The sequence below is a fragment of the Oryzias latipes genome, chromosome 8 (genome assembly GCF_002234675.1).
Source record: "Oryzias latipes chromosome 8, ASM223467v1".
Taxonomy (NCBI): Eukaryota; Metazoa; Chordata; class Actinopteri; order Beloniformes; family Adrianichthyidae; genus Oryzias; species Oryzias latipes.
In genome coordinates this window covers 10,570,427-10,589,785 of record NC_019866.2, presented here as the reverse complement: position 1 = coordinate 10,589,785, position 19,359 = coordinate 10,570,427, and the positions used below count along the sequence as shown (strand labels likewise).

The following is a 19,359-nucleotide window of genomic DNA, read 5'->3' as shown; positions in this document are numbered from 1 at the left end:
GCGGCAAGCTAGCTCAGGATGTTTCTCACCCCTTTTTTGGGGTGAAATGAGTGGCTGTAAACATGAAATAAAACACTACATGCAGACCCAACGGAGCTTAATGGTCATTTTGCATGTCTACACATATAGTTCTAATTTCCTTTAAGTGCAATGGTAAAAACACAAAGTATTTTGGAAGATTTTGTTTACTTACTGCAGACTCCCAAAGGGTGGTCCTTGGCTGGGTTTACTTTCACGGGCCTCCATTTGTCATTGTTATGCTAAACACTACCTTGGCATAGAGGAAATTGAATCAAGGAGTTGTCCAGCGGCATTCTTTTGGCTGTCTTGTCTGTATCATTTCCATCAGCCTGATCAGAAACACATTGAGCTCCCACCAACAGAGGGTCAAAATGTCACAAAACCTTTGGCATGCAGACATTTCCTGAGTGCTGCATCATGTCCAGCCATCACTGCCTCTCAGCAGTGACGTAATCTGTAAATACAGCGTAATTACTTTACGGAACACGATTGGGGCTGTTGAAAACTGTACAATAATAACAAGCTTTTTTTTTTTTTTTCTCGCTGTGAGAATGGATCTAGTAAACGTTTCAGCTGAAATTGACATTTTGTTTAAATGGTAAAAGTGAAAAACAAACATTGAGATAAAGCTTTAAAACATTAATGTCAGGTACTGATTTTTTTAAGCAACTAATGAAGTAAAAAAAAATGATTTTAAAGATACATTTTGCAAATGCATAAATATAAGTCAGATTAAGCTTAACAAGTATTTGATATTACTTACAGATCTATAATGTTCTTACCTGAAATATAATAAGTTTCTGTTTTTGCTGATTTCTTAAATGCCGTGGTGACAACAGGACCCAGTGGCTGATGAGTGGAGTACACAAGTCGAAACAACACTCTACCTTTGTTATGACTTTTCTATAAAAATAGAAGATCCATGTTGCAAACACAGAACATTCATGGCGAATGCAATTTTATTGCATCAGGAAAGTGCAAACAAAACTTTCTTCAAGTTCTTTCTCAGTTGTACAGGACCTTCCTGTTCTTAAGGCTTTTTTGGAGTGCATTATTCAAAAAACAGTGTAATCCTGAGAAACAGCATCCATAGTGTGCTAAAATGTGTTACAATTCAGTTTCACCAATGCTGCAACATGTTTATGAATAAAAAGAAACGGTCTTGAAGCACAGATAGAAAAGAAAAAGATATTTCAAAGAAATGTAAAGAAACGATGGAATGAACAATATATCAGAGACGAGGCTTTAACTGATCAAATCTAAACGTGATTAATGGCACCAACAAAATACTAATGTGAAAGACATTGTCCAATCAGTACAAATACTCTATAAAGGCACATTTCTTTAGTATGGAAGTGTGCAAAAACATGATTTATCAACACTGTTTCTGGAAATTCAACATTTCTATCTGAGATATGTATTAACAAAAAAGAATTAAGAACAACAATAATAAAAAAAAAAAAGTGCAGAATTATCCTCATATTTTCTGAGCTCGTTCCTGCTTGAAAGTGACGATGAACTTCCAGGCTTCCACATAATGGCACAGGCACATCCCGTCTGGGAAGAGCTCCTCCACATCTTGAGGAATGTCAAGGTCTTTGCGTTCCATATAAGACACCAGAGTGTCCTTTAAGCTTTAGGAGACAAATAAAGCACTTTGAATCAGAACTGCTGTATTTGTTCTCACAACAACAATTTCAGTGTAGGTGACCAAACTGTTTAGCAGGAATATAAGGAGAACAAGGAAAAAGTTTAATTCATAAATGTTAGCTAAGGGAACTGCTTTTAAATCTAAATCCAACCTCTGTGGGACAACATTGAACTTTTCAACTGTTTTTGTTTATCAAATTCTATGTATTCCAAATATTTTCCATTTAAAGATTATAATTATATGTATTCAAAAAACAAAAAGGATGCTGAGTATGTGCTCTCAGCCTGGATGTTTTTTGGTTAAATTCCACAAGTGGGTCGTACCAAATATTGTAAAACAGGGGACCAAATGCTCCAGCTTGATAGGAAAAGACGGCTTACCTCTCCCTCAGAAGGTGCATTTATTAGAAGAACAAACTCAGGTGAAACTTTTATTGGTTTAATTTGAAAAATGATAACTCAGTGTTTCACTCTGACCTAAGAACAGGTAAAAGAATAAATTAAAAAAAGAGTTGAGATGGTTTTTACCCCCAGTCAGGCCGGTACGTCTCCGTAGCATTGGGCATTTTGAGGACCAGCACCATGAACTCATGCATCTCCAGTAAGAAAGTGTCACCATTGCATATGGAGAAGAAAGCGGTCAGCTGGCGGTGCTCGTCTTCACCCAGGACCTGCTTGTAGTCTTCAGAAATTCCCACAAACGGATCCTGAAAAACACACACACACACAAAAATCAGATATGGTGCCATACTAATTGATATGGCATCCCTATAGGAACAATTAAATTGTTTTTATCTAACACTGACTCACCCTCTTGAGTCGTAGCATATTTTCTGATTTGAGTGAAGCCAGTAGCTGCCAAAGCGCCACACAATGCTTCAAACAACACATACTCAGGGTCTGCGAGAAAAGATAAGAGAAATGATCTTTCATGACTAGATAACAACCAATTCACAGCAATTAAGCATTTTAATCAAAATATGAAGCATTTAGACATGTTTACCAATGCAATTGAGGCCAAGATTTAGAAAAAATATTGTAAAAATTGTAACAAAGGTGTCTAGACTGATAAGAATATCCGGTGTCTTCTATAGGCCAACCTTGAGGATGTGCTGGGCCACCTGGTTTCCCATCTGCAGCACCTCCTCCAGGTAGTGGGAGAGCTGCATGTGAGGCTCTCCCCCTGTCATGGCCAGGAAGCCAAGAGCCACCTCCAGAGTGGAAAGAGCTTCACACACTTCACTGTAGGACTGCAGCTCCCCAGCAATAGACACCAGGGTGAGATTCTGAAGAGACTCCTGTTAGGAAACAAAGATCCAAAACCCTAATGTCACATATGTGCACAATAAATGCCAACTAACATCGGACAAACTGTTTTCCATCACAACTTACTTGTTTGACCTTTGTTTTTATATCTTTAAAGATGATCTCATAGTTGCGTTCATGTCTGTTCACCAGTGTTGGAATGCCCTGATGGTAGAGAAATAGATGTAGTGTGAAACATAAGATTCTTTTTTTTTTCTTTTTGACACAAACTTAATTTATTTCACTCACATTGAGAGTTAGGAGAGGTTTGCCCAGTAGGAAGCGAGAGATAATTTGCTGTTGGATCTTTAGCAAATCATACTCATGGATGGTTTCCTGACCCTTCTGGATGCTGTACTGGGTGTTTGACAGAACCAGAGGCATCACATCTCGCTCCAACTCGTAATGAATCACATGCAACTCAGTCAGATCTGCAGGGCTCACTTTGAAGCTGAAAAAAAGGAGGAGGATGGCATTAGTCAGGTACATTTGCTGCAAAAATCCCATTTCTACTGTTTTCAAACTTTGTTTTTTCCATCTCAACAAGCTCTATGGTGTGAAAATGTTCAGCCACTTCTATGGGTCTCAGATGAAATAGGAGAAAAAAGAGTGTGACATGAGCGCCCCCACCTGGTCTCTTCTTCAGTGTGCTTGTCTACACAGTAGATAAGGTCATTGTGAACAGAAATTAGGTAGCTGACAAGGGCTGTGGAGCACAGGCCTGGGCCCTGTCGTCGCGGCAACAGCACCTTAAAGTCACTGTTTAAGTCCAGGTCTTTTTGGCAGAAGTCGGCAGGAATCTTTATCTCACCTAAGCAACATTTCAACTGTTAGCAAATGAAGGTTTCAGCTTAAGAGACTAGATGCTTTACTGTTTGTGTTTACCATTGGTTGCCAGGGAAACCCGGAGTTGATTCCAGGTTTTCAAGAAGATGGTGATGCGTTTCATGTACCAGGCTTTAAGTGAACCTACACACACAAAAATAGTTGTTCTTGTTTTAGTCAAAAAATAATATACTACTGGGCAAAAATATGTTTCAGCTCTTTGACGGTTTATTACCTGCTTTCTGTGTTTCAAGAAATTCCCCAATGGTATCAAAAGCCAGCTCAGACGTATTTTGAAACTTCTTGACCAAATCCTTCTGGAGTGTGAGGATGTCCGGTAGGTGCTTAACCAGTCGGATCTCTGCTTCCTGGAAGAAAAAAAATACAAACAATTAGATTTAGCATTTAAAATGCATGGTTAAATAAATGTAACCATGTAAAAATTTCTGTTTCAGAAACTGATTTAAATAAAATAATGCAGAATGTAACTTTTAGTTTCCATTTAAAAAGGTCTAACATGTTTATCTTTGGTTTATTTACCCTATGCAAGAACCTCCACAACACAGGCAGTGTGTCTTTGCCATCATTCTGCTCTACAATGTGGGTAAGGCTCAGTAAAGACACTTTCTGCCTGCAGCTCCACACAGCAGAGCAATGAAGGAGAGAATTTGGGTGAAGGGAGGCCAAAAAGTGTTTAGGATCTCCGAAGACGAGCGTCATGACTGGATTGGCAGAGATGCGGGAGTCAGATCTGATGACGCTGTTCACTTCCTTTAGCCTCCTTTCCAAGTTCTGTGGCAAAAAAAAAAGGTTCACTGGATGACAAAACAAACAAAACACAGGAGCCAAAACTATGTTAAATTGTGTTACTCTACCTTCAGCTGAGGTGTTATAACAGTATTACTCATTTCAACATCCCAAGCATTTCTAGCGTCTTTGGAGGACAGACGACTGTCATAAGGCACAGGCCCTAAAGGAAAAGTCACAACGATCAAAATATTATCAGTATTCAACATTCTCATTACTATATACTTGAAATTGGATTATTATTAGCCCCTAAGGAGGCATTCATCACTCTTTTGTCCTTTTTTTTAGGGAATTAGTAGAGCTAAATAAATAAGCACCAACTGCAGAAAGTCTCAAAATAAGAAGGAGAAACTGTTTTACTCCTCACGCCATCCCAAAAAACCCCACATACATTTGAGGATAATGTCAAGGGTGACTCAGAATTTGGTTTCTTCTTACATTTCTGTTGCTGGTGAGGTTCCAGAAGGCTGCTGATGAGCAGGTGGACTGCACAGATGGTATCATCAGTCCCCTTACCCAAAGATCTGATCAAATGCTTCAGGTCTTTTTCCAAATGCTCAAACAGAAAGGCTGCAGGGTCAGCTACTGGTGGCTTGATGATTGCAGAGATGAACTACAATTATATAAGAGAAGTCTTTATAAATTATTCTGGATAAAAATGATGGTGTTTGTGATAGAAAAAAATATGTATTTTTACAATTTTTAGCCTTTGAAATAAAAAGCATTTGAAAGAAGCCAGAACTTTTCAAACTGTTTACCGGTGCGTGATGGCAGAAGCCGAGCAACATGGCCATATGAGTGAACATGCGCAGAGTGGTGAAGGGAACAGAAGAAAGGCCCTTTGTGTCCATCATGTTGGGGTTGTCCCGGTTCCTGGGGTCTCCAAGAATATGGCCTGGCTGAGTCCGATCGCCCCTTTCAAAATGGGAAACAATGTGCAAATTTGAGCTTGTGAACATCTGATGCGATTCATTCTAAGATTATGGTTTTCTCCAAATGTTTGCCTCCCGTACTGGAATTGTAGATGTTGAAATCCGTCCACAGGGGCGTGGTTTTCTCCTCCAATAACAGCCCCACAGTCGACACATCGACTCCTTTGCATGGGCTGTCCACACTGCAGAAACAGAATGATGAAATTAAGACAGTAATGGAGGATTCAGTTCAGTTCCACTGTTCTTATGAATCAAACGGCCGCACAAACCTCGCCAATAGTGCAGGGATGACCATTTGGGCAAGCTGCGGAAAGTTTAAAACGGAACGTTACCATAGGAATATAATTTAGCTGAATGATTGACCATTAGACCAACAGGCACAGACACTAGACGTTGAAACACTAGCGGTAAAACCTTACTACACATAGAATGAGAAAATACTTTTTTACTTACTGTACCACTGCAACTGCATTGAATTTAGAGCTTGCCTAGCCAGAGCAACCATGTCCTCTGGCATGGTAGGCAAGAAAGATGCCTGTACCGAACAGAGACAAAGCAGGAGATTAACATTAAAGAAATATACTAAAAGTATGACAGACTGCAGTTATTCCACATACTTGCATGTTGGCAGGTGTGACTGCTAGTTGCTGCAGGGGAGCCAAGAATCCATTTTTTCCACAAAGCAAGACAACAGCCAGGTGAATGGTTACGTCCACCATCACACGCTGGGCCCCAGAGGCCCTGGGACAAACAGTCAATGGTCCAAGATTGTTGGTGACCAAAGCTTGGGCAAAAGCTTTCTCCTCTTGGCTGGACAGGACTTCAGATGAGTGGAAGCAATTTATCAGAGCGTCCAGTTGCTGGAAATGCATAAAAAACACAAAGAAACAAAGTGAGTTACAGAAAACGATGCAAAAAATGATGTTAAAATAGCAAAAACATTCATATTTGTGTTTTTTTTATGAGCCATGTTACACTTATTAATCTGTTCTCTGGAGAAACATTACTTTTACTGATTCATCTACCTCAGGCTTTGGATGGAGGTTGGGGTTGGTGTTTCTATAGAGGGTGGTGATTTCTCTGTAAAGGGCCAATAGATAGTGAACCGTTTTCTGTTGTGGCAAACAATTGATCCCCTAAGAAAAAATGAAAGGAAATCAAGAAAGGCTCAGTGCACCAATATTAACATGCTTTCTAAATTGGATCACAGACATGAAAATAACTGACCAAAAGACAGTGACAGAACTTTACCTTACAGACCTCTTCCAGGCCTTCAACTTTGCCTTCCATCATTACTTTTGCAACAGCCTCTCTGATAGTTCGGTAATCTTCACCATACACGAGGTATTGGTCTATCTGAATGGTTTCTTCACTCTGGATGCAATGAAAAGATCAGTCAGATTAGGGCTGCACGATATGAGGAAAACTTGCGATATGCGATATGAGGGATTAATATTGCGATAACGATATATTTTGCGGTATATAAATAAATAGCGAAACAACCAAAAACATCACTCCCATTTTATTGCAACAGTTTAAGAATTGTACTCCAAATGACCCTCGTTGACATAGGAGGAAACATCTAACATAAAAGGGCTCCATCTGATTGGTCAACAACGCTAAAGGCTCTATCCGATTGGTCAAATGCATAAAGGGATTTATTTGATACGTTAAATAATTTAAGCTGCCCTAAGATTGTTTTAGCACATTTAAGGTAACCATTTATTGCATTTTTTGCTGTGTTTTGCGATATGCATATTGCATAGCTTGATCTTGCGATAACGATAAATTTGCGGTATATTGTGCAGGCCTAAGTCAGATTATTTCATTTATGTTAAGATACCTTTTAAAAACACAACGAATGAAACCTGTTACTGCCCCTTGTTTAAAATTGTCTTAACATTCTGTCTTGCAAGAAAAATAATCTTATCAAAGCTTTTCGAATTGCAGAACAATCTTAGTTTGAAAAATCTGCCAGTGTGGTAAGAAATATTGATTTATTTCAAAGGGGCCTGTTTTTGCAGTGCAGGTCAAACAAACCTTTAGCAGAACTTCATCAGGGAAGAGCCAACGCATCTGATCTTTTTTCTGGATTTTCTGGACAAACTCCACTCCCCGCTGGCTGGAGATCTTGCGGATCAAATAAACTCGATACCAGTCGTTTCCACTCTGGACACACAGCTTCATCATGCTGTCCAGGTAGGCTTCAGTTGCCCTTTGAGTCTCCCTCTGGAAGCCTAGTTAACATTTAAGGGAACAAAGTATGATTTTATTATATGAGCACATTTTTAAAGTGAAGAATTCATGTTTTGACATATGTGAGAATGCTGCAGCACTAAGTTACAAACCTTTGTTTTGCAGATTTTCCATAATAAGACTTGCAGTTGTATCTAGGTCCATGCGCACTCTAGCTAACTGCTGAAGGTACTCCACAGTTGCTTCTTTACCGGACTGACTATGGGACTGCAGGAAGTCGGTTAGGAAGGCACTTTCCTCTTGCAGAATCACTTGCTTATCTGCACTGGACCTGTCAAACATGGAATCCTAAAGACAAAGACATGCTTAGGAATCTTAATCATTAACAGCAATGAAAAGCATTAGAGGGAAACATCTTGCAACATTAAGTCCACTAAAACAGTTATTCATAATAACATATCTACCTCCAGACAGTTGATGTACAAGCAGTACAGTTCAGTTTTATCACTTTCCTCCAAAAGGTTGCTTTGCTCAACTTCCAGGAGATGCAGCTGCAGATATTCTTTAACATCATCAAAGCTTAAAAAGTAAAATAAAACACAATTTAAACTTAACAACCAGTAGACACATAAATTTACAGATACATGACGCAAATGCATACCTATACTTCAGCAAGAGTTTGAGAACCACAGAGCGAACCACTGGATTTTTATCCACAGAATCATCAAACGGAGAGAGCATTTTGGTATGAATCTGATGATTAGCTAAAAACAAAGAGTATTATTGTAAGTCACTCGATTGGGCACAATTGACATGAATGCGAGTACAAGGGCAACTCCACAGTAATGTATCATTACCTCTAAGGTAGGTAATCGGGTTTGCTTCCACCATGAGGAAGGAGAGCAAATGAAAAATGACAGCAGAACAGGGTGGAGAGTTGTCCTTAAAACAGGCAGTGGATACCAGGTCTATGAAGAAAGCATTGCACTGCTTTCTGAACTGAGCATGTTGGGCCACACAAACCCTGGCAAAAAAGGAAAGGGAAAAGAAAAAAAGCAGTTTTGTGTTTGTAAACCTTATTTTCTGTCATTACATTTCCCACACAAGATTTAAAGTTTGTCTACCAAGTGTAAGGGCTATATGAAGAACAAAACACTTTCTTTTCAATATATAAATGTACCTTATCTCATCAGAGGGAAATAAGGGGAAGTCATCACTAACTGGTTCCAAGCAAAGGGGACAGAACATCTGACCAGGACTCAGCCACTGTTTAATGCAGCCCAGACAGTAAATGTGTTCACAAGGCAGGGGCAGTGGATCCTGAGGGTCTCCCATACACACCGGACAAATGGAGTGACCAAATCTGATTAAACAAGGAAAAAAAATGAACTGAAGACTCAGAAATCACCTAAAGATGCCAGCCTTAAAACCAGACGCTCTAAAAAAAAAGAAAAAGATTACAAAAAAGGCAGATTTCAACCTTCAATGTCAACTATTTACAGGATTATCAAAGGTAGAAATGTAAAGAAAAAGAAGACTGATCTGGCAACACTTGAGTTAACTTAAAACAAATTATATAAGTTTTTCTATGTGTTTTTGAGCTTGTGCTCAAATTAGGAGAAAATGATCAATTTCAAGACCCACTGAAATGTATTCAGTCATGTTTACTCAACATTAAGTTTACCTATAAAGTTGTCTAAAGTAAATGGAGTGTAATGTATAATATTGCTATAATTTACCTAAATAATCTCTCCACGACTTCCTCTTTGCAGGTTTTCAACAAACGGATCACTGCCTCAAAGGCCTGCTGAGTTTTGAGGTCAGAATTTTCTTCCAGCATCTTCATGGTAAAAAAACATTAAAGAAAGAATTAGAAAAAGGAAATAGTTTTATGTATTGTTTTCTAAATATCATAAAGTTTCAGTTACTACAAAGAATGCAGAGAGACCTTTCCAAGTTTTCCTGTTTGTTCCAAAACCAAAGGTTTCAACTTTTCCTCCAGCTCTTCGTTCCCCAACAACATGTGCTCCACAAATAAAGACAGAGAAAAAATGCGATTCCATCTGGATCTACGAGACACAATAGAATAGTTGTTATTCTAACTTTGCTTAAACTGTGTTTGCTTAAAATAATGTTAAGCTATGCTTGACTCACTGGACTCTGCTGACAAACACCTTGCTCCTCTGTCCGTATTTTTTTACGCTCTCTTCTGCGCAGATCAACTCAATGGGAACCTGGACTTTTTTCACCTGCCGGAGCCAGGCTTGCATTTGTGCATCTGTGTTCAAATCATTCGGCTCTAGGCGCTCCAAACATGCAAAAGCTGCATACACATCCAGCATCTGTGAAACAAGAAAAATTGGACATAATACAGCTTATATGAAAAAAATAAATAAATGAATTGCTCCCCTTCACTTGAGACTTACCAGCTCTTCAGTATTTCTGGCAGGTTGGTTTCCCAGGAGGTCCTCTGTCACCTTAGGTTCTATGCATGTCATTCTTAAGAGGTTCTGCAGACGGTTTTTGAACTGGTGATAAGCAGCATGGACCCATGGGAGTGATGTCACCGTCTCAGTGTCATTAACCTGCAGTCGCAGCTCATTGACACCACAGTTCAATGCACTGCAGAGAAGCTGTGAAAAACGTTTTTATCTCTTAGCATCTGCACATACAATCAAATCCACGGAAAATGTATAAGCTACAACAACAACAGCAAAAGAACCTGCAGATCTTCAAGACGAGTTATGTTCATTGTGAGGGAAAGGAAATCTTGCAGGTAGCGATGATAAAACTCCAACTGCGTATTTGGGTCGGCTGCAGCAAGATAGCGTCCCAGTGGAGTCCTCCAGAAGAACTTAATAAAGTCCTGCTGAGTTTGTCCTGATAAAGCACAGGAATCCACGTATGTAAATAAAAATAAAAGTATGGTGGATGATTGATTATATCAGACCTTTACCTTCATGCTGTAGTGCATGGACCCAAAGTTCTTCCAGGTAGTCTCTAATCTTCCAGCTGAAGGGCATGCTGCAGCCCATATTGCTGTCTTGAGCAATGTGGTTCTGTACAAGAATTGTTGTTGTCTCAGGTCTGCAAATGTAAAAATCAGTGTTTATTTACAAAATACGTAAGCTTAAATACCCATTAAAATAACCCAAGACTACCACTTACCTGCGATCCATTGGCAGTTGTGAAAGCTCCAGCAGTTTATCGTCGCTGAAGATGTCCAACCAGAGCCTCTTCACTGACTCACAGCAGTCGACATCAAGAAGGAGGTCCATGTTCAGATCACGGTCAATGACTGAAATTAGTTGTGCCAAGAGGGGAACAACCACAGCCTGTACTCGTTTCCATAGAGTTTGCCTGTTACCAATTAAAACAAAAACAGAAAAAGGAAAATTAAGTAATCATGTATTTTAGTTCTATTTAATGTCAAGTGTTCAAGACAAAAAAGCTCATAAAAACTTTAAAAAAAAGAAATAAATACATAAAAGGAGATAAATAGGTGTACATAACTTCTTTGTAGCCGAACAAGGTACAAAAACAATAAAGAAAATCAACAAATAATACAAACTGTTCATTACTGTAATTTGTGACGTTACCAAGCAATAAAAAACAATAAAAACAGGAAAATAGAGATTTTCTAGCAACATCCTGAAACCTATCAGCTATTTTTGGCTTCTAATTTTATAAGATAATGAATAACCCAAACCATTATTCTTTGTTAATAACTTTTAATAGTATTTTAAATTTAAAAAATCCTTACATTTGATTCTAATGTAGTAGATTGTCCCTCTGGTTGATATTAAAAGCAGAAATAATTGGGGCTTACAAATATCACCCAAGTTCATGTATGCAAAATAAGAATTCAGCAAGGTTTTTTTTTAATATTAAGGCAGTTGGAGCAGTCTCACATATTGCAATATGAAAGCTGATCTGGGAAAGATGCACCTACCTGAAGGTCCCTCCTTCTTGCAAGGCATCAATGTTGGAGGCCTCCTTAAGGACCCAATTGCTGTTGAAGTTTGACAGTGCATTCCCATCATGAGTCACCAACACTGAGTGAAGACGCCTCTTCACTGTTTTCAGAAATTCACCTGATAAGAATTTGGACAGAATTAGAAATTCAGCAAAGAGTCACCAGAAAAAAAAAAAGCTCTTTAGTGTAAAATGATCTTTACTTTTTATTTCATCACCGTCACTCAACAGTGTCAGAAGAATGGCAACTCTCTGAGTGCTACGAAAGCCACTTTCTGCTTGGTCCCTCAGCATGCCGACTGCACTCTGCACACAACTCCGAAGCAGAGCTGTTGTGTCCACAACATCGTTTGAACCCTGAAACACGCAAAAGTTAAAGTTTTCTAGTAGAAAAGCACAATTAAAATGTAGGTATGGTCAGATAAATTGTGTCTGAATAAAAAAGGCAAGAAAAGCTTCACAGTAAGAATATGCTAAAGAGTTTTTCCATATTAAAGCATAATAATAATATGGAAAATAAAAGTATTTTCTTACACTTTGCTCTATTTCCATTGGCTCAGTCTCAGTTGACACATCATCCACGTCCATTGCTACAAAATGCAATTGTGGTTAGATTCATGAAATAAATGCACTCTCTTCTGTAAATAATGCTGATTTTGTGTGGATTTTTTTATATTACCTCCAGGCAGCATTGTTTCTGTTTCAAACATCTGGCTGATTGTCATTGTTTGCAGAGTTTTGATGTCCGAAACTATGTCTTTTGATCGCCTGAGGTCATCGATGTGGACTGATCTCCAGGGGCCTGAGAAGAAGTAGATTAAAGAAAATGCACTTTATTTACTGTAATAAATATAGTTGTAACTGTGTGTAGGTTTGTAGTAGTCTTACCTCCATGGAAGCCAATGTAGGAAGTCCCTCCTTCTATTCTCGGTAGTCTTGTGATGAAATAGACAAAGACCTTGCTCCTCTTGTTTTCTTGAGTTATCTTGTTGATTTCATTTATTGATGAATATCTGAAAAGTACAACAGATTTTAAAATGGCCAAAACAAAGTGGTAACAAAACAAAAAATAGAAATACATCTTGTATGTACTTTGCAGATGCAAGGAGGTTGGCACCCTGAGCCGCTTCATTAAAATCACACTGAATGATGAGGATCTTGTTCTGTGTTCCAACGCTACTGTCGCCATTTTCAGCCTTAAGGAAACTCCTAGGAATAAATTAGATTTACTACTTAGTATGGTCAGACTTCTCAAATTAAAAACAATTTAAAAAAAATCACATCACATTCGTTTAGAGCATGAAAAAGAGAATAAAAACCACCTCAACTATTACTCTAAACTGAATCTCAGGTAGTGTTTACAAAAAAGGTAAATATCTATAATAGCATTGACTACTGATTTACTTTAAAGGCTAGTTAGGAAATCAAAACTCATGTCTAAGACTAGCTACCTGATCTTAAACTGAAAAGTAACATGTATGTTTGGGTATAACCCAAACCAGGAAGACACAAACCTGATCTTCTTTAAGAAGGAGTGCTCTGTGTCAAACTGCTGGAGTGAGAGCAGCTCAACGCCGTTCAACATTTGTGCTAGAGGTTCCAAGTCAAATGCAGTCAGTAGTCTGGAGAAGGTTGTAACCTGGAGTTCAAATTTAGAATTACACTTTGTGTCGAACCGTGTGATACCTCTGAAACTGGTGTAGGAATGTCATTTACCTCTGTGAAGAAAGAGCAGCAACGGCCTTCCTGTCTTGTGTGAGCAAGTATGTAGTCAACTAAACAGCTGTTGTTTTGCTCCTCGAAGTAGACTTTGGATAGGAATTCACACTCCCCTTTAGGTAGGGCAGCACAGTCCAACCGCACCACTGAGTCTGGTGTAGCACATTTGAGGATTATGAGTTTAGCCTCTTCAAGCAATTTCCTTTCAGAATCAGAGACTTCCAAAATGTCCTTCTGCTCCTCCATGACTTGAAGAATCACTGAAGCACAGGTGCCTGAGTGGTAGCCAATGAAGACATCTGGAGGCTGGTATCGATATGTTGCTGCACCATGCTGACTGGTCACAGTTGCAAAAAGATTCACCCATTTGTCCAGCTCATTAACCATCCTCTTCTGCTCAGGTTTGAGGACAGTGTGGATGTCCATGTAGTGCTTTTCCAATCTGTTGATCAGAGGTATTGGAAATTGTTTGTAGACCACTTCTCTTTCCTCAATGACGATTAGTCGAAAGTCTTTGTGTACTCTGCATTTGACACGGTGGGTTCCCAGTCCAAGATCCACATATTTCTGCCCTCCCAGGCACACATAATACTGATTGAGTGCATCGTAAAGACTTTCGTAGAGGTTCTGCAAGTTTAGAAGCACAACGGTTTGACCGGTCTCCATGCAAATTTTGACTCTGTTGATGTTGCGACAGATCTGGGTATATTCCTGGTCCTTTGGGAAACTAGATCCAAAAATAATTTCTGGCTGATCCCTTTCCGAAAAGAAAATTTGCTGGAGTATCTGTAGGGCTGCATAATTCTTTGTTAGCACCAGGAGATACCTGCACTCGTCTTCCTGTGTAACTGCTTGGATGTTTTCTCTCACAAACTCGATGGTGTTGATGGTCTCCAGATCTGGTGCAATATTCAGTCTACTAGTGAAAACAGAGACTGCATCTACATCATCCTTGCCACTGAAATTTCTCAACACTGCCTTCACGATCTCCTCAGCTGTAGGTTTTCGTTGAGAGGCCTTAGCTACAGCAAAGATCATCTTGATCAAGCTGTAATAGTCACGGAGTCCAAAAAAACCTTTCCCTTGTTTGTCACAAATGTTCAGGTAGGCTATTGCGAAGGGTTTGAAGAAATCCCTGACCTTCTCCAAAACCATAACATCTGATGAGCATATACCTTTAGCACTCTCAATGAGTTCCTTCTCATCTGGGTCCCCACGGGAAACAAATATGCCTCTGTTCATCTTTGCAGGGTCCAGTGCCCAATTAGAGATGCCAATGAATCCAACTTTTTTGTGTGGTAATGGCTCGTCGTCAATGCAACCCTCCTCCAGCAGGGGATGAAGAGTTTTTAGTGGCATTTTCGGTGAGTCTTCAGCTAATCCAATCTCATCAAGAACCACAACTGAAATGTACTCCTTTAGGTTCTTTCCTTCCTGAAAACGGCCACATTGCTTGAATGTGTTGATGATACCTTCAGGTGTTGAGTGAGGACTGCACTGGAAGGAGACCAAATGGACTTGTTTCAGTGTTTTGTAAAGCTCAGAATGAGCAGCTTGGCCCTGCATTGCATCTGCAACCAGCGTTTTAGACAGAGATTTGGAACTTCCAGGTTTTCCAACTAAGAAAAGTGGGATTCTCAACTCAATACAGAGAACCATCATGAAGACATTCTCCTTGAGGGCATTGTTTCTTGCAATTGTGTCCCCCATTGGAACACCATTTAATAGCAAATCCTGCATTATTGATATTTCTTTCAATATTTTTGCTGGAGTGTATGGATGTGGTAACTTTTCGCTGATTTTTTGTCTGTATTTGTCTTTGTTTTCAAGGCAGGCTTGATAGCATACTCCAGTGGCCAAAACAAGAGACCAGAGAATAGGATCTCTCTCTTCAAACTGTTCCAGGTTCCCTTCACCGTTTTGAATCATTTCGTATTGCTGAAACTCTGAAAAGAACATCCCGTGGTTATCATAGAACCAGACAAAAGCCTGCATGCAGCGCTCGACATCTCTGAGGCTTACAAAGCTGCATTCATCGTTTCTTGTTCGCATGTACTTCTGCGAAGCTGAGAGGACATCTGTGATGTACTCAAAGTATTTTTGATTGATGTCTTTGCCTTTTATCACTCTTTGCACAATCTGCTGGATGTATATTCTCTCTGTGTGATCATTTAATTGTCCAAAGTCCCAGACCAGAGGGCACATGCTTGGTGGCAAAGCTTGGACTCTGTACACAAGCTGACGAAGAGGGATGGAACCCAACTTTTCATCTGTCTCTTCAGCTCGAACTCTGTATCCAAGGCCTGCAGATTCTAACCTTCGGATCATCTCATCTGTGTGTTTTCGGTAAGGGTTACATGCAGCAATTATCTGCAATCCAGAGTTGGATATCAATGTTTCGCCCTTTGCTGTCTTGTCACAAAGAACCTCCTTTATACTGCTGATGGCCTCTGTAGTATTAGCTTCATCAAAGAAAAGAACAGAGTTGAATCCATAGTCTTGTTGGTTGATAGAAGCAATGTTCTCTGCTTCTATTACTTTGGCATAGATCATCTCTGAGGTTGTGCCTCCATGTACCTTCACCAGTTTCATGTTTTCTGTGCTTACTCCCCCCTTTTGCAGTTCACAAAGGAATTTTATGAGCCTCGTCTTTCCACACCCTGTTTCTCCCATGATGATAACTGGAATTCCACATCTGAACCTCATGTGGATTGCTAGCATCTTCAGTATATTGTCAGTTGTTAGTTCATATGTTTCATCTGGGTCAAGAGGCCACTGAATGCCAAGAACATTACAGATTCTCTCTATTTTTTCCCATCTGGGAAGAGAATCAAAGTCAATGTTGAAGGGAACTCTTTGAAGCTTTAAGCCTTCATATAATTCTCTAGTCATGACATTTCGTTTGATCACTCTTTTAGAGGTGGGATCAATAGCATCAACTGAGTTCTGGCCATTGGGCTGAAGGTGAAAACCAATAAACGTCATTGAGTTATGGTCATCATTGAAGAAAATATATGGATGTGGCTCTGTTTCCCATCTTTTTCTGATCAGGAAAGGAGCCAGATCTTCATCTCTGACTCCATCTAGATTGGCTTGCACCCTGCCAGGACTTTGGTCGGAGATGCTGAGTGATGGAGTGGCAAAGTCCTTTGCCATCAAAATCATGAAGTCCACCACAAAGGTTTTGAATCCGCGGAGTGTGTCCCCAGTGAAAGCAGCGTCACAGAAAACAGATGTCTCACAGTCTCTTAGCTGAAGGTTAAGAAACCATGCAAAGTTTCTCAGTTCTGCCCAGGATGGATCCATAATTCCACAAAACATGAGAAGCATCTGAAGACATTCCACGTGTGATCCCTCAAGGCCCTGATACGTGAACACATCTAGATCGACATGATTATGAAAGCGTGTAAGGTACTGGTATGGTCGCTGGAATGCTTCACTCCTGAACTCTTTGTCATCCATAAGTGGGTCATTGGGGTTCACCATGTTGGGGTCCTCTTGCTTCCTCATCTCTAACATCAACACCTCTTTGGGTGGTCGACAGAAAATATTTGGGAAAACATCTGTGAAGCTGCTGTTGATAGTAGCAGCCTAAAAAACAAAATAAGTGTAAACATCACAAAATGCAAAATGATACTTGTGCCAACGGTTTTGTATAAACTACCTGTCGAGTGGTATTTTTGACTGTATTGAGGATGGGCTCCAAAATCTCAATGACATAAAGCTGCTTGTCATTGCACCTCCACATCTTTCCCTCAGCATCCATTAGGTAGCGCAAAATTAGCAACTTGAAGAGGAACTCGTGAAGTCCTTTCTGTACCTTTAAAAGGGAAGAAAAATACAAGTTGTTATTAATATGTTCTGGCAATTGAATTAGACTAGATCCATAAAACAGAGAAAAAACATAATTACAGATGACGTGACATCAAAGTGGAACATAGTGAGCTCTTTCCTTGCTGGGATGTTCAACAGATCTTGAAGAATGATAGTTTCATTGACTTCTGGTTCAGTCAAGCGTATGCATTTTAATGCTGATGACTTTTTTGCAGAGTGCTTCAGTTTTTCAAACAGCCTCTTGATGTAAAGAGATTTGCCTGTGAATACAAGATAACAGTTGTCAATTTATAGTTGAAATAGCGCACAAAAGCAAATGGATCCTTTGAAAAGAGCTCATATACACACCAACACCAGCCCTTTTGGATGAGATGACACCAACACAGAGTCTGTCTGTAAACACAGCTGCAGCGCTGGATTGGTCTGATGGAACAGCATAGTGTTTCTGGAGGTACATCTGAATATTTTGTAGGGGTTCTTGGGGTACCATATGCAGTTTGTACTGGCTAAAAGCTGATGGCAGGTATGCATGTTCTCTTTCTGAACTGCAAATGATGACAAGACTGTAGTCTTTTCTGCTCTGCATTTTCATTCGTTGAAAAAATATTTCAACTTTGGAGCTCACGTCATAAGTTAGAAGATCACCATACAGTAAAGAATAGATCTTCTGACCCCTGTAGCCTGGACTGAGGCAACGCCTTAGGAATAGCTCTACCTGTTCATATGGAGTTGATGGGTTGCACAACAGGACTTCATCATAGGTTGGAAGTTCCTCGTCTGCACTGCTCATATAAGTGGAGATACAAGCGGTCAAAACTTCATTGTGAGGGCAAATAATGAGATTTGGATTTCCAGCAGCAAGGCCTTTGGGTAGCAACCGATTTGTGAAACTTTTAGGGACATCAACAGAAATGTCTTCTTCGCTGTCACTTTCTTGAAAGTCCTCTTTGTTTGCCAGTATCTCCAGTAGTCTTCCAAGACTTTTGATGTCAATGATGTTTGGGAGAAACTCCTTCATGTTTTTCATGTAAGCATTCCATATTTGATCAAATACTTGCAGGCCCTTTGCTTCTTTCAGATGTAATTCATTCATTTCATCCATGACCTCTGAAATTCCTATCTCAGTTTCAGGCACTGCAGCAAAGGTCTGAAACTCAATGTCCTCATTTTGCTCTTGTGATTTGGTCAGGATTTCATATTGAAGGTCATGCCAGATCTGCCGTAAGTCTAAAGACGTGCAGTTTGGTTTGATAAAGGAAAGCATCATTAGAACCTGGTTTTCTACATTGCTCATATTTTGTTGACTCAGTTGTCTGCAGAGGTAGACTATCTGTTCAGCTGTATAGTAGTTGAGGTAGTAATAATGGAATCTCTGCTTGTCCACAAAATTCATCCAATACTCAAGGCATTTCTCCATTTTCCTGCAGAGGTCAGGAAGTTGTTCTTCAACGCTGCCTTCCACAATGACACTGCCAGCTCTGTGCAAGTTAAAATCCATGATAATGCTTGGTTCGTGACCTCTTACGCAGCAGTTAATGTGTACTTCCCAGTTTCTGAACAGAGGATTTCCGGCAGTGTAAAGGGCAATGAAGGCCTCAGCTAGCCTCTGGACACTGGCAAAAACCTGAAAACATAAGTACACCTACACTGAGAAAGAATCATGTTTTGCAAAAACCAACATGTTTACAGCCTATGTAAAACCTAAGACATTTACAACAGGTGGACCTTTTCAGGTAAAAGTTCCTTAGAGTATTTTAGATACGTTATAGCAAACCTAAAATACCTGACAATAATATAAAACAGATAACCTAATTGTATAAATGTTTTAGCCCTTTAACACCAGAGCGTTAGCTGTCGTGTTTATGTTCTTTGAACTACCATAACTCTTCAACCGTCAACGCACTTAACATAATTCCAACAGATTCCGTAGCTCAGGAAGCTCAGATTGTGTAAATGGTTGAAGAGTTACGGTCGTTCAGAGATCGTGTAATTTTGCTGTCGCCTGCGACAGCTCTGATATAAAAGGGTTAATATCTCCCACTCTCATATGTTTTTAAAAAGATATATACGTTTCATTGTGGGTTATCCAGCATAT

The 19,359-nt window shown here is 39.6% G+C and overlaps 1 protein-coding gene across 3 annotated transcripts in view; it reads right to left on the bottom strand.

The window, feature by feature from the left end:
* Positions 1 to 946: 946 nt before the first annotated feature.
* rnf213 (ring finger protein 213) overlaps positions 947 to 19,359 on the bottom strand; it is a 30,129-nt gene continuing 11,716 nt past the window's right edge. For 2 of the 3 annotated variants that reach the window (XM_011478164.3, XM_020705294.2), the window contains 43 exons: positions 17,613 to 18,888; positions 17,343 to 17,524; positions 17,095 to 17,250; positions 13,428 to 17,021; positions 13,226 to 13,350; positions 12,804 to 12,920; positions 12,600 to 12,724; positions 12,391 to 12,513; positions 12,246 to 12,301; positions 11,915 to 12,068; positions 11,689 to 11,830; positions 10,905 to 11,096; positions 10,693 to 10,823; positions 10,459 to 10,616; positions 10,163 to 10,369; positions 9,891 to 10,078; positions 9,685 to 9,805; positions 9,476 to 9,576; positions 8,917 to 9,099; positions 8,594 to 8,760; positions 8,398 to 8,500; positions 8,201 to 8,315; positions 7,889 to 8,084; positions 7,581 to 7,777; positions 6,792 to 6,914; positions 6,566 to 6,676; positions 6,158 to 6,400; positions 5,994 to 6,075; positions 5,810 to 5,844; positions 5,622 to 5,722; positions 5,367 to 5,523; positions 5,047 to 5,221; positions 4,677 to 4,771; positions 4,342 to 4,593; positions 4,037 to 4,169; positions 3,862 to 3,945; positions 3,607 to 3,787; positions 3,226 to 3,427; positions 3,064 to 3,141; positions 2,772 to 2,969; positions 2,482 to 2,571; positions 2,200 to 2,378; positions 947 to 1,655 (listed from right to left, as the gene is read on the bottom strand). In XM_011478164.3, the coding sequence (XP_011476466.1) occupies positions 1,499 to 1,655; positions 2,200 to 2,378; positions 2,482 to 2,571; positions 2,772 to 2,969; positions 3,064 to 3,141; positions 3,226 to 3,427; positions 3,607 to 3,787; positions 3,862 to 3,945; positions 4,037 to 4,169; positions 4,342 to 4,593; positions 4,677 to 4,771; positions 5,047 to 5,221; positions 5,367 to 5,523; positions 5,622 to 5,722; positions 5,810 to 5,844; positions 5,994 to 6,075; positions 6,158 to 6,400; positions 6,566 to 6,676; positions 6,792 to 6,914; positions 7,581 to 7,777; positions 7,889 to 8,084; positions 8,201 to 8,315; positions 8,398 to 8,500; positions 8,594 to 8,760; positions 8,917 to 9,099; positions 9,476 to 9,576; positions 9,685 to 9,805; positions 9,891 to 10,078; positions 10,163 to 10,369; positions 10,459 to 10,616; positions 10,693 to 10,823; positions 10,905 to 11,096; positions 11,689 to 11,830; positions 11,915 to 12,068; positions 12,246 to 12,301; positions 12,391 to 12,513; positions 12,600 to 12,724; positions 12,804 to 12,920; positions 13,226 to 13,350; positions 13,428 to 17,021; positions 17,095 to 17,250; positions 17,343 to 17,524; positions 17,613 to 18,888 (10,785 nt within the window). In that variant the 3' untranslated portion in view covers positions 947 to 1,498. The remainder of the gene's footprint in view (positions 1,656 to 2,199; positions 2,379 to 2,481; positions 2,572 to 2,771; positions 2,970 to 3,063; positions 3,142 to 3,225; positions 3,428 to 3,606; positions 3,788 to 3,861; positions 3,946 to 4,036; positions 4,170 to 4,341; positions 4,594 to 4,676; positions 4,772 to 5,046; positions 5,222 to 5,366; positions 5,524 to 5,621; positions 5,723 to 5,809; positions 5,845 to 5,993; positions 6,076 to 6,157; positions 6,401 to 6,565; positions 6,677 to 6,791; positions 6,915 to 7,580; positions 7,778 to 7,888; positions 8,085 to 8,200; positions 8,316 to 8,397; positions 8,501 to 8,593; positions 8,761 to 8,916; positions 9,100 to 9,475; positions 9,577 to 9,684; positions 9,806 to 9,890; positions 10,079 to 10,162; positions 10,370 to 10,458; positions 10,617 to 10,692; positions 10,824 to 10,904; positions 11,097 to 11,688; positions 11,831 to 11,914; positions 12,069 to 12,245; positions 12,302 to 12,390; positions 12,514 to 12,599; positions 12,725 to 12,803; positions 12,921 to 13,225; positions 13,351 to 13,427; positions 17,022 to 17,094; positions 17,251 to 17,342; positions 17,525 to 17,612; positions 18,889 to 19,359) is intronic. The other variant, XM_011478165.3, reaches the window with a different exon arrangement.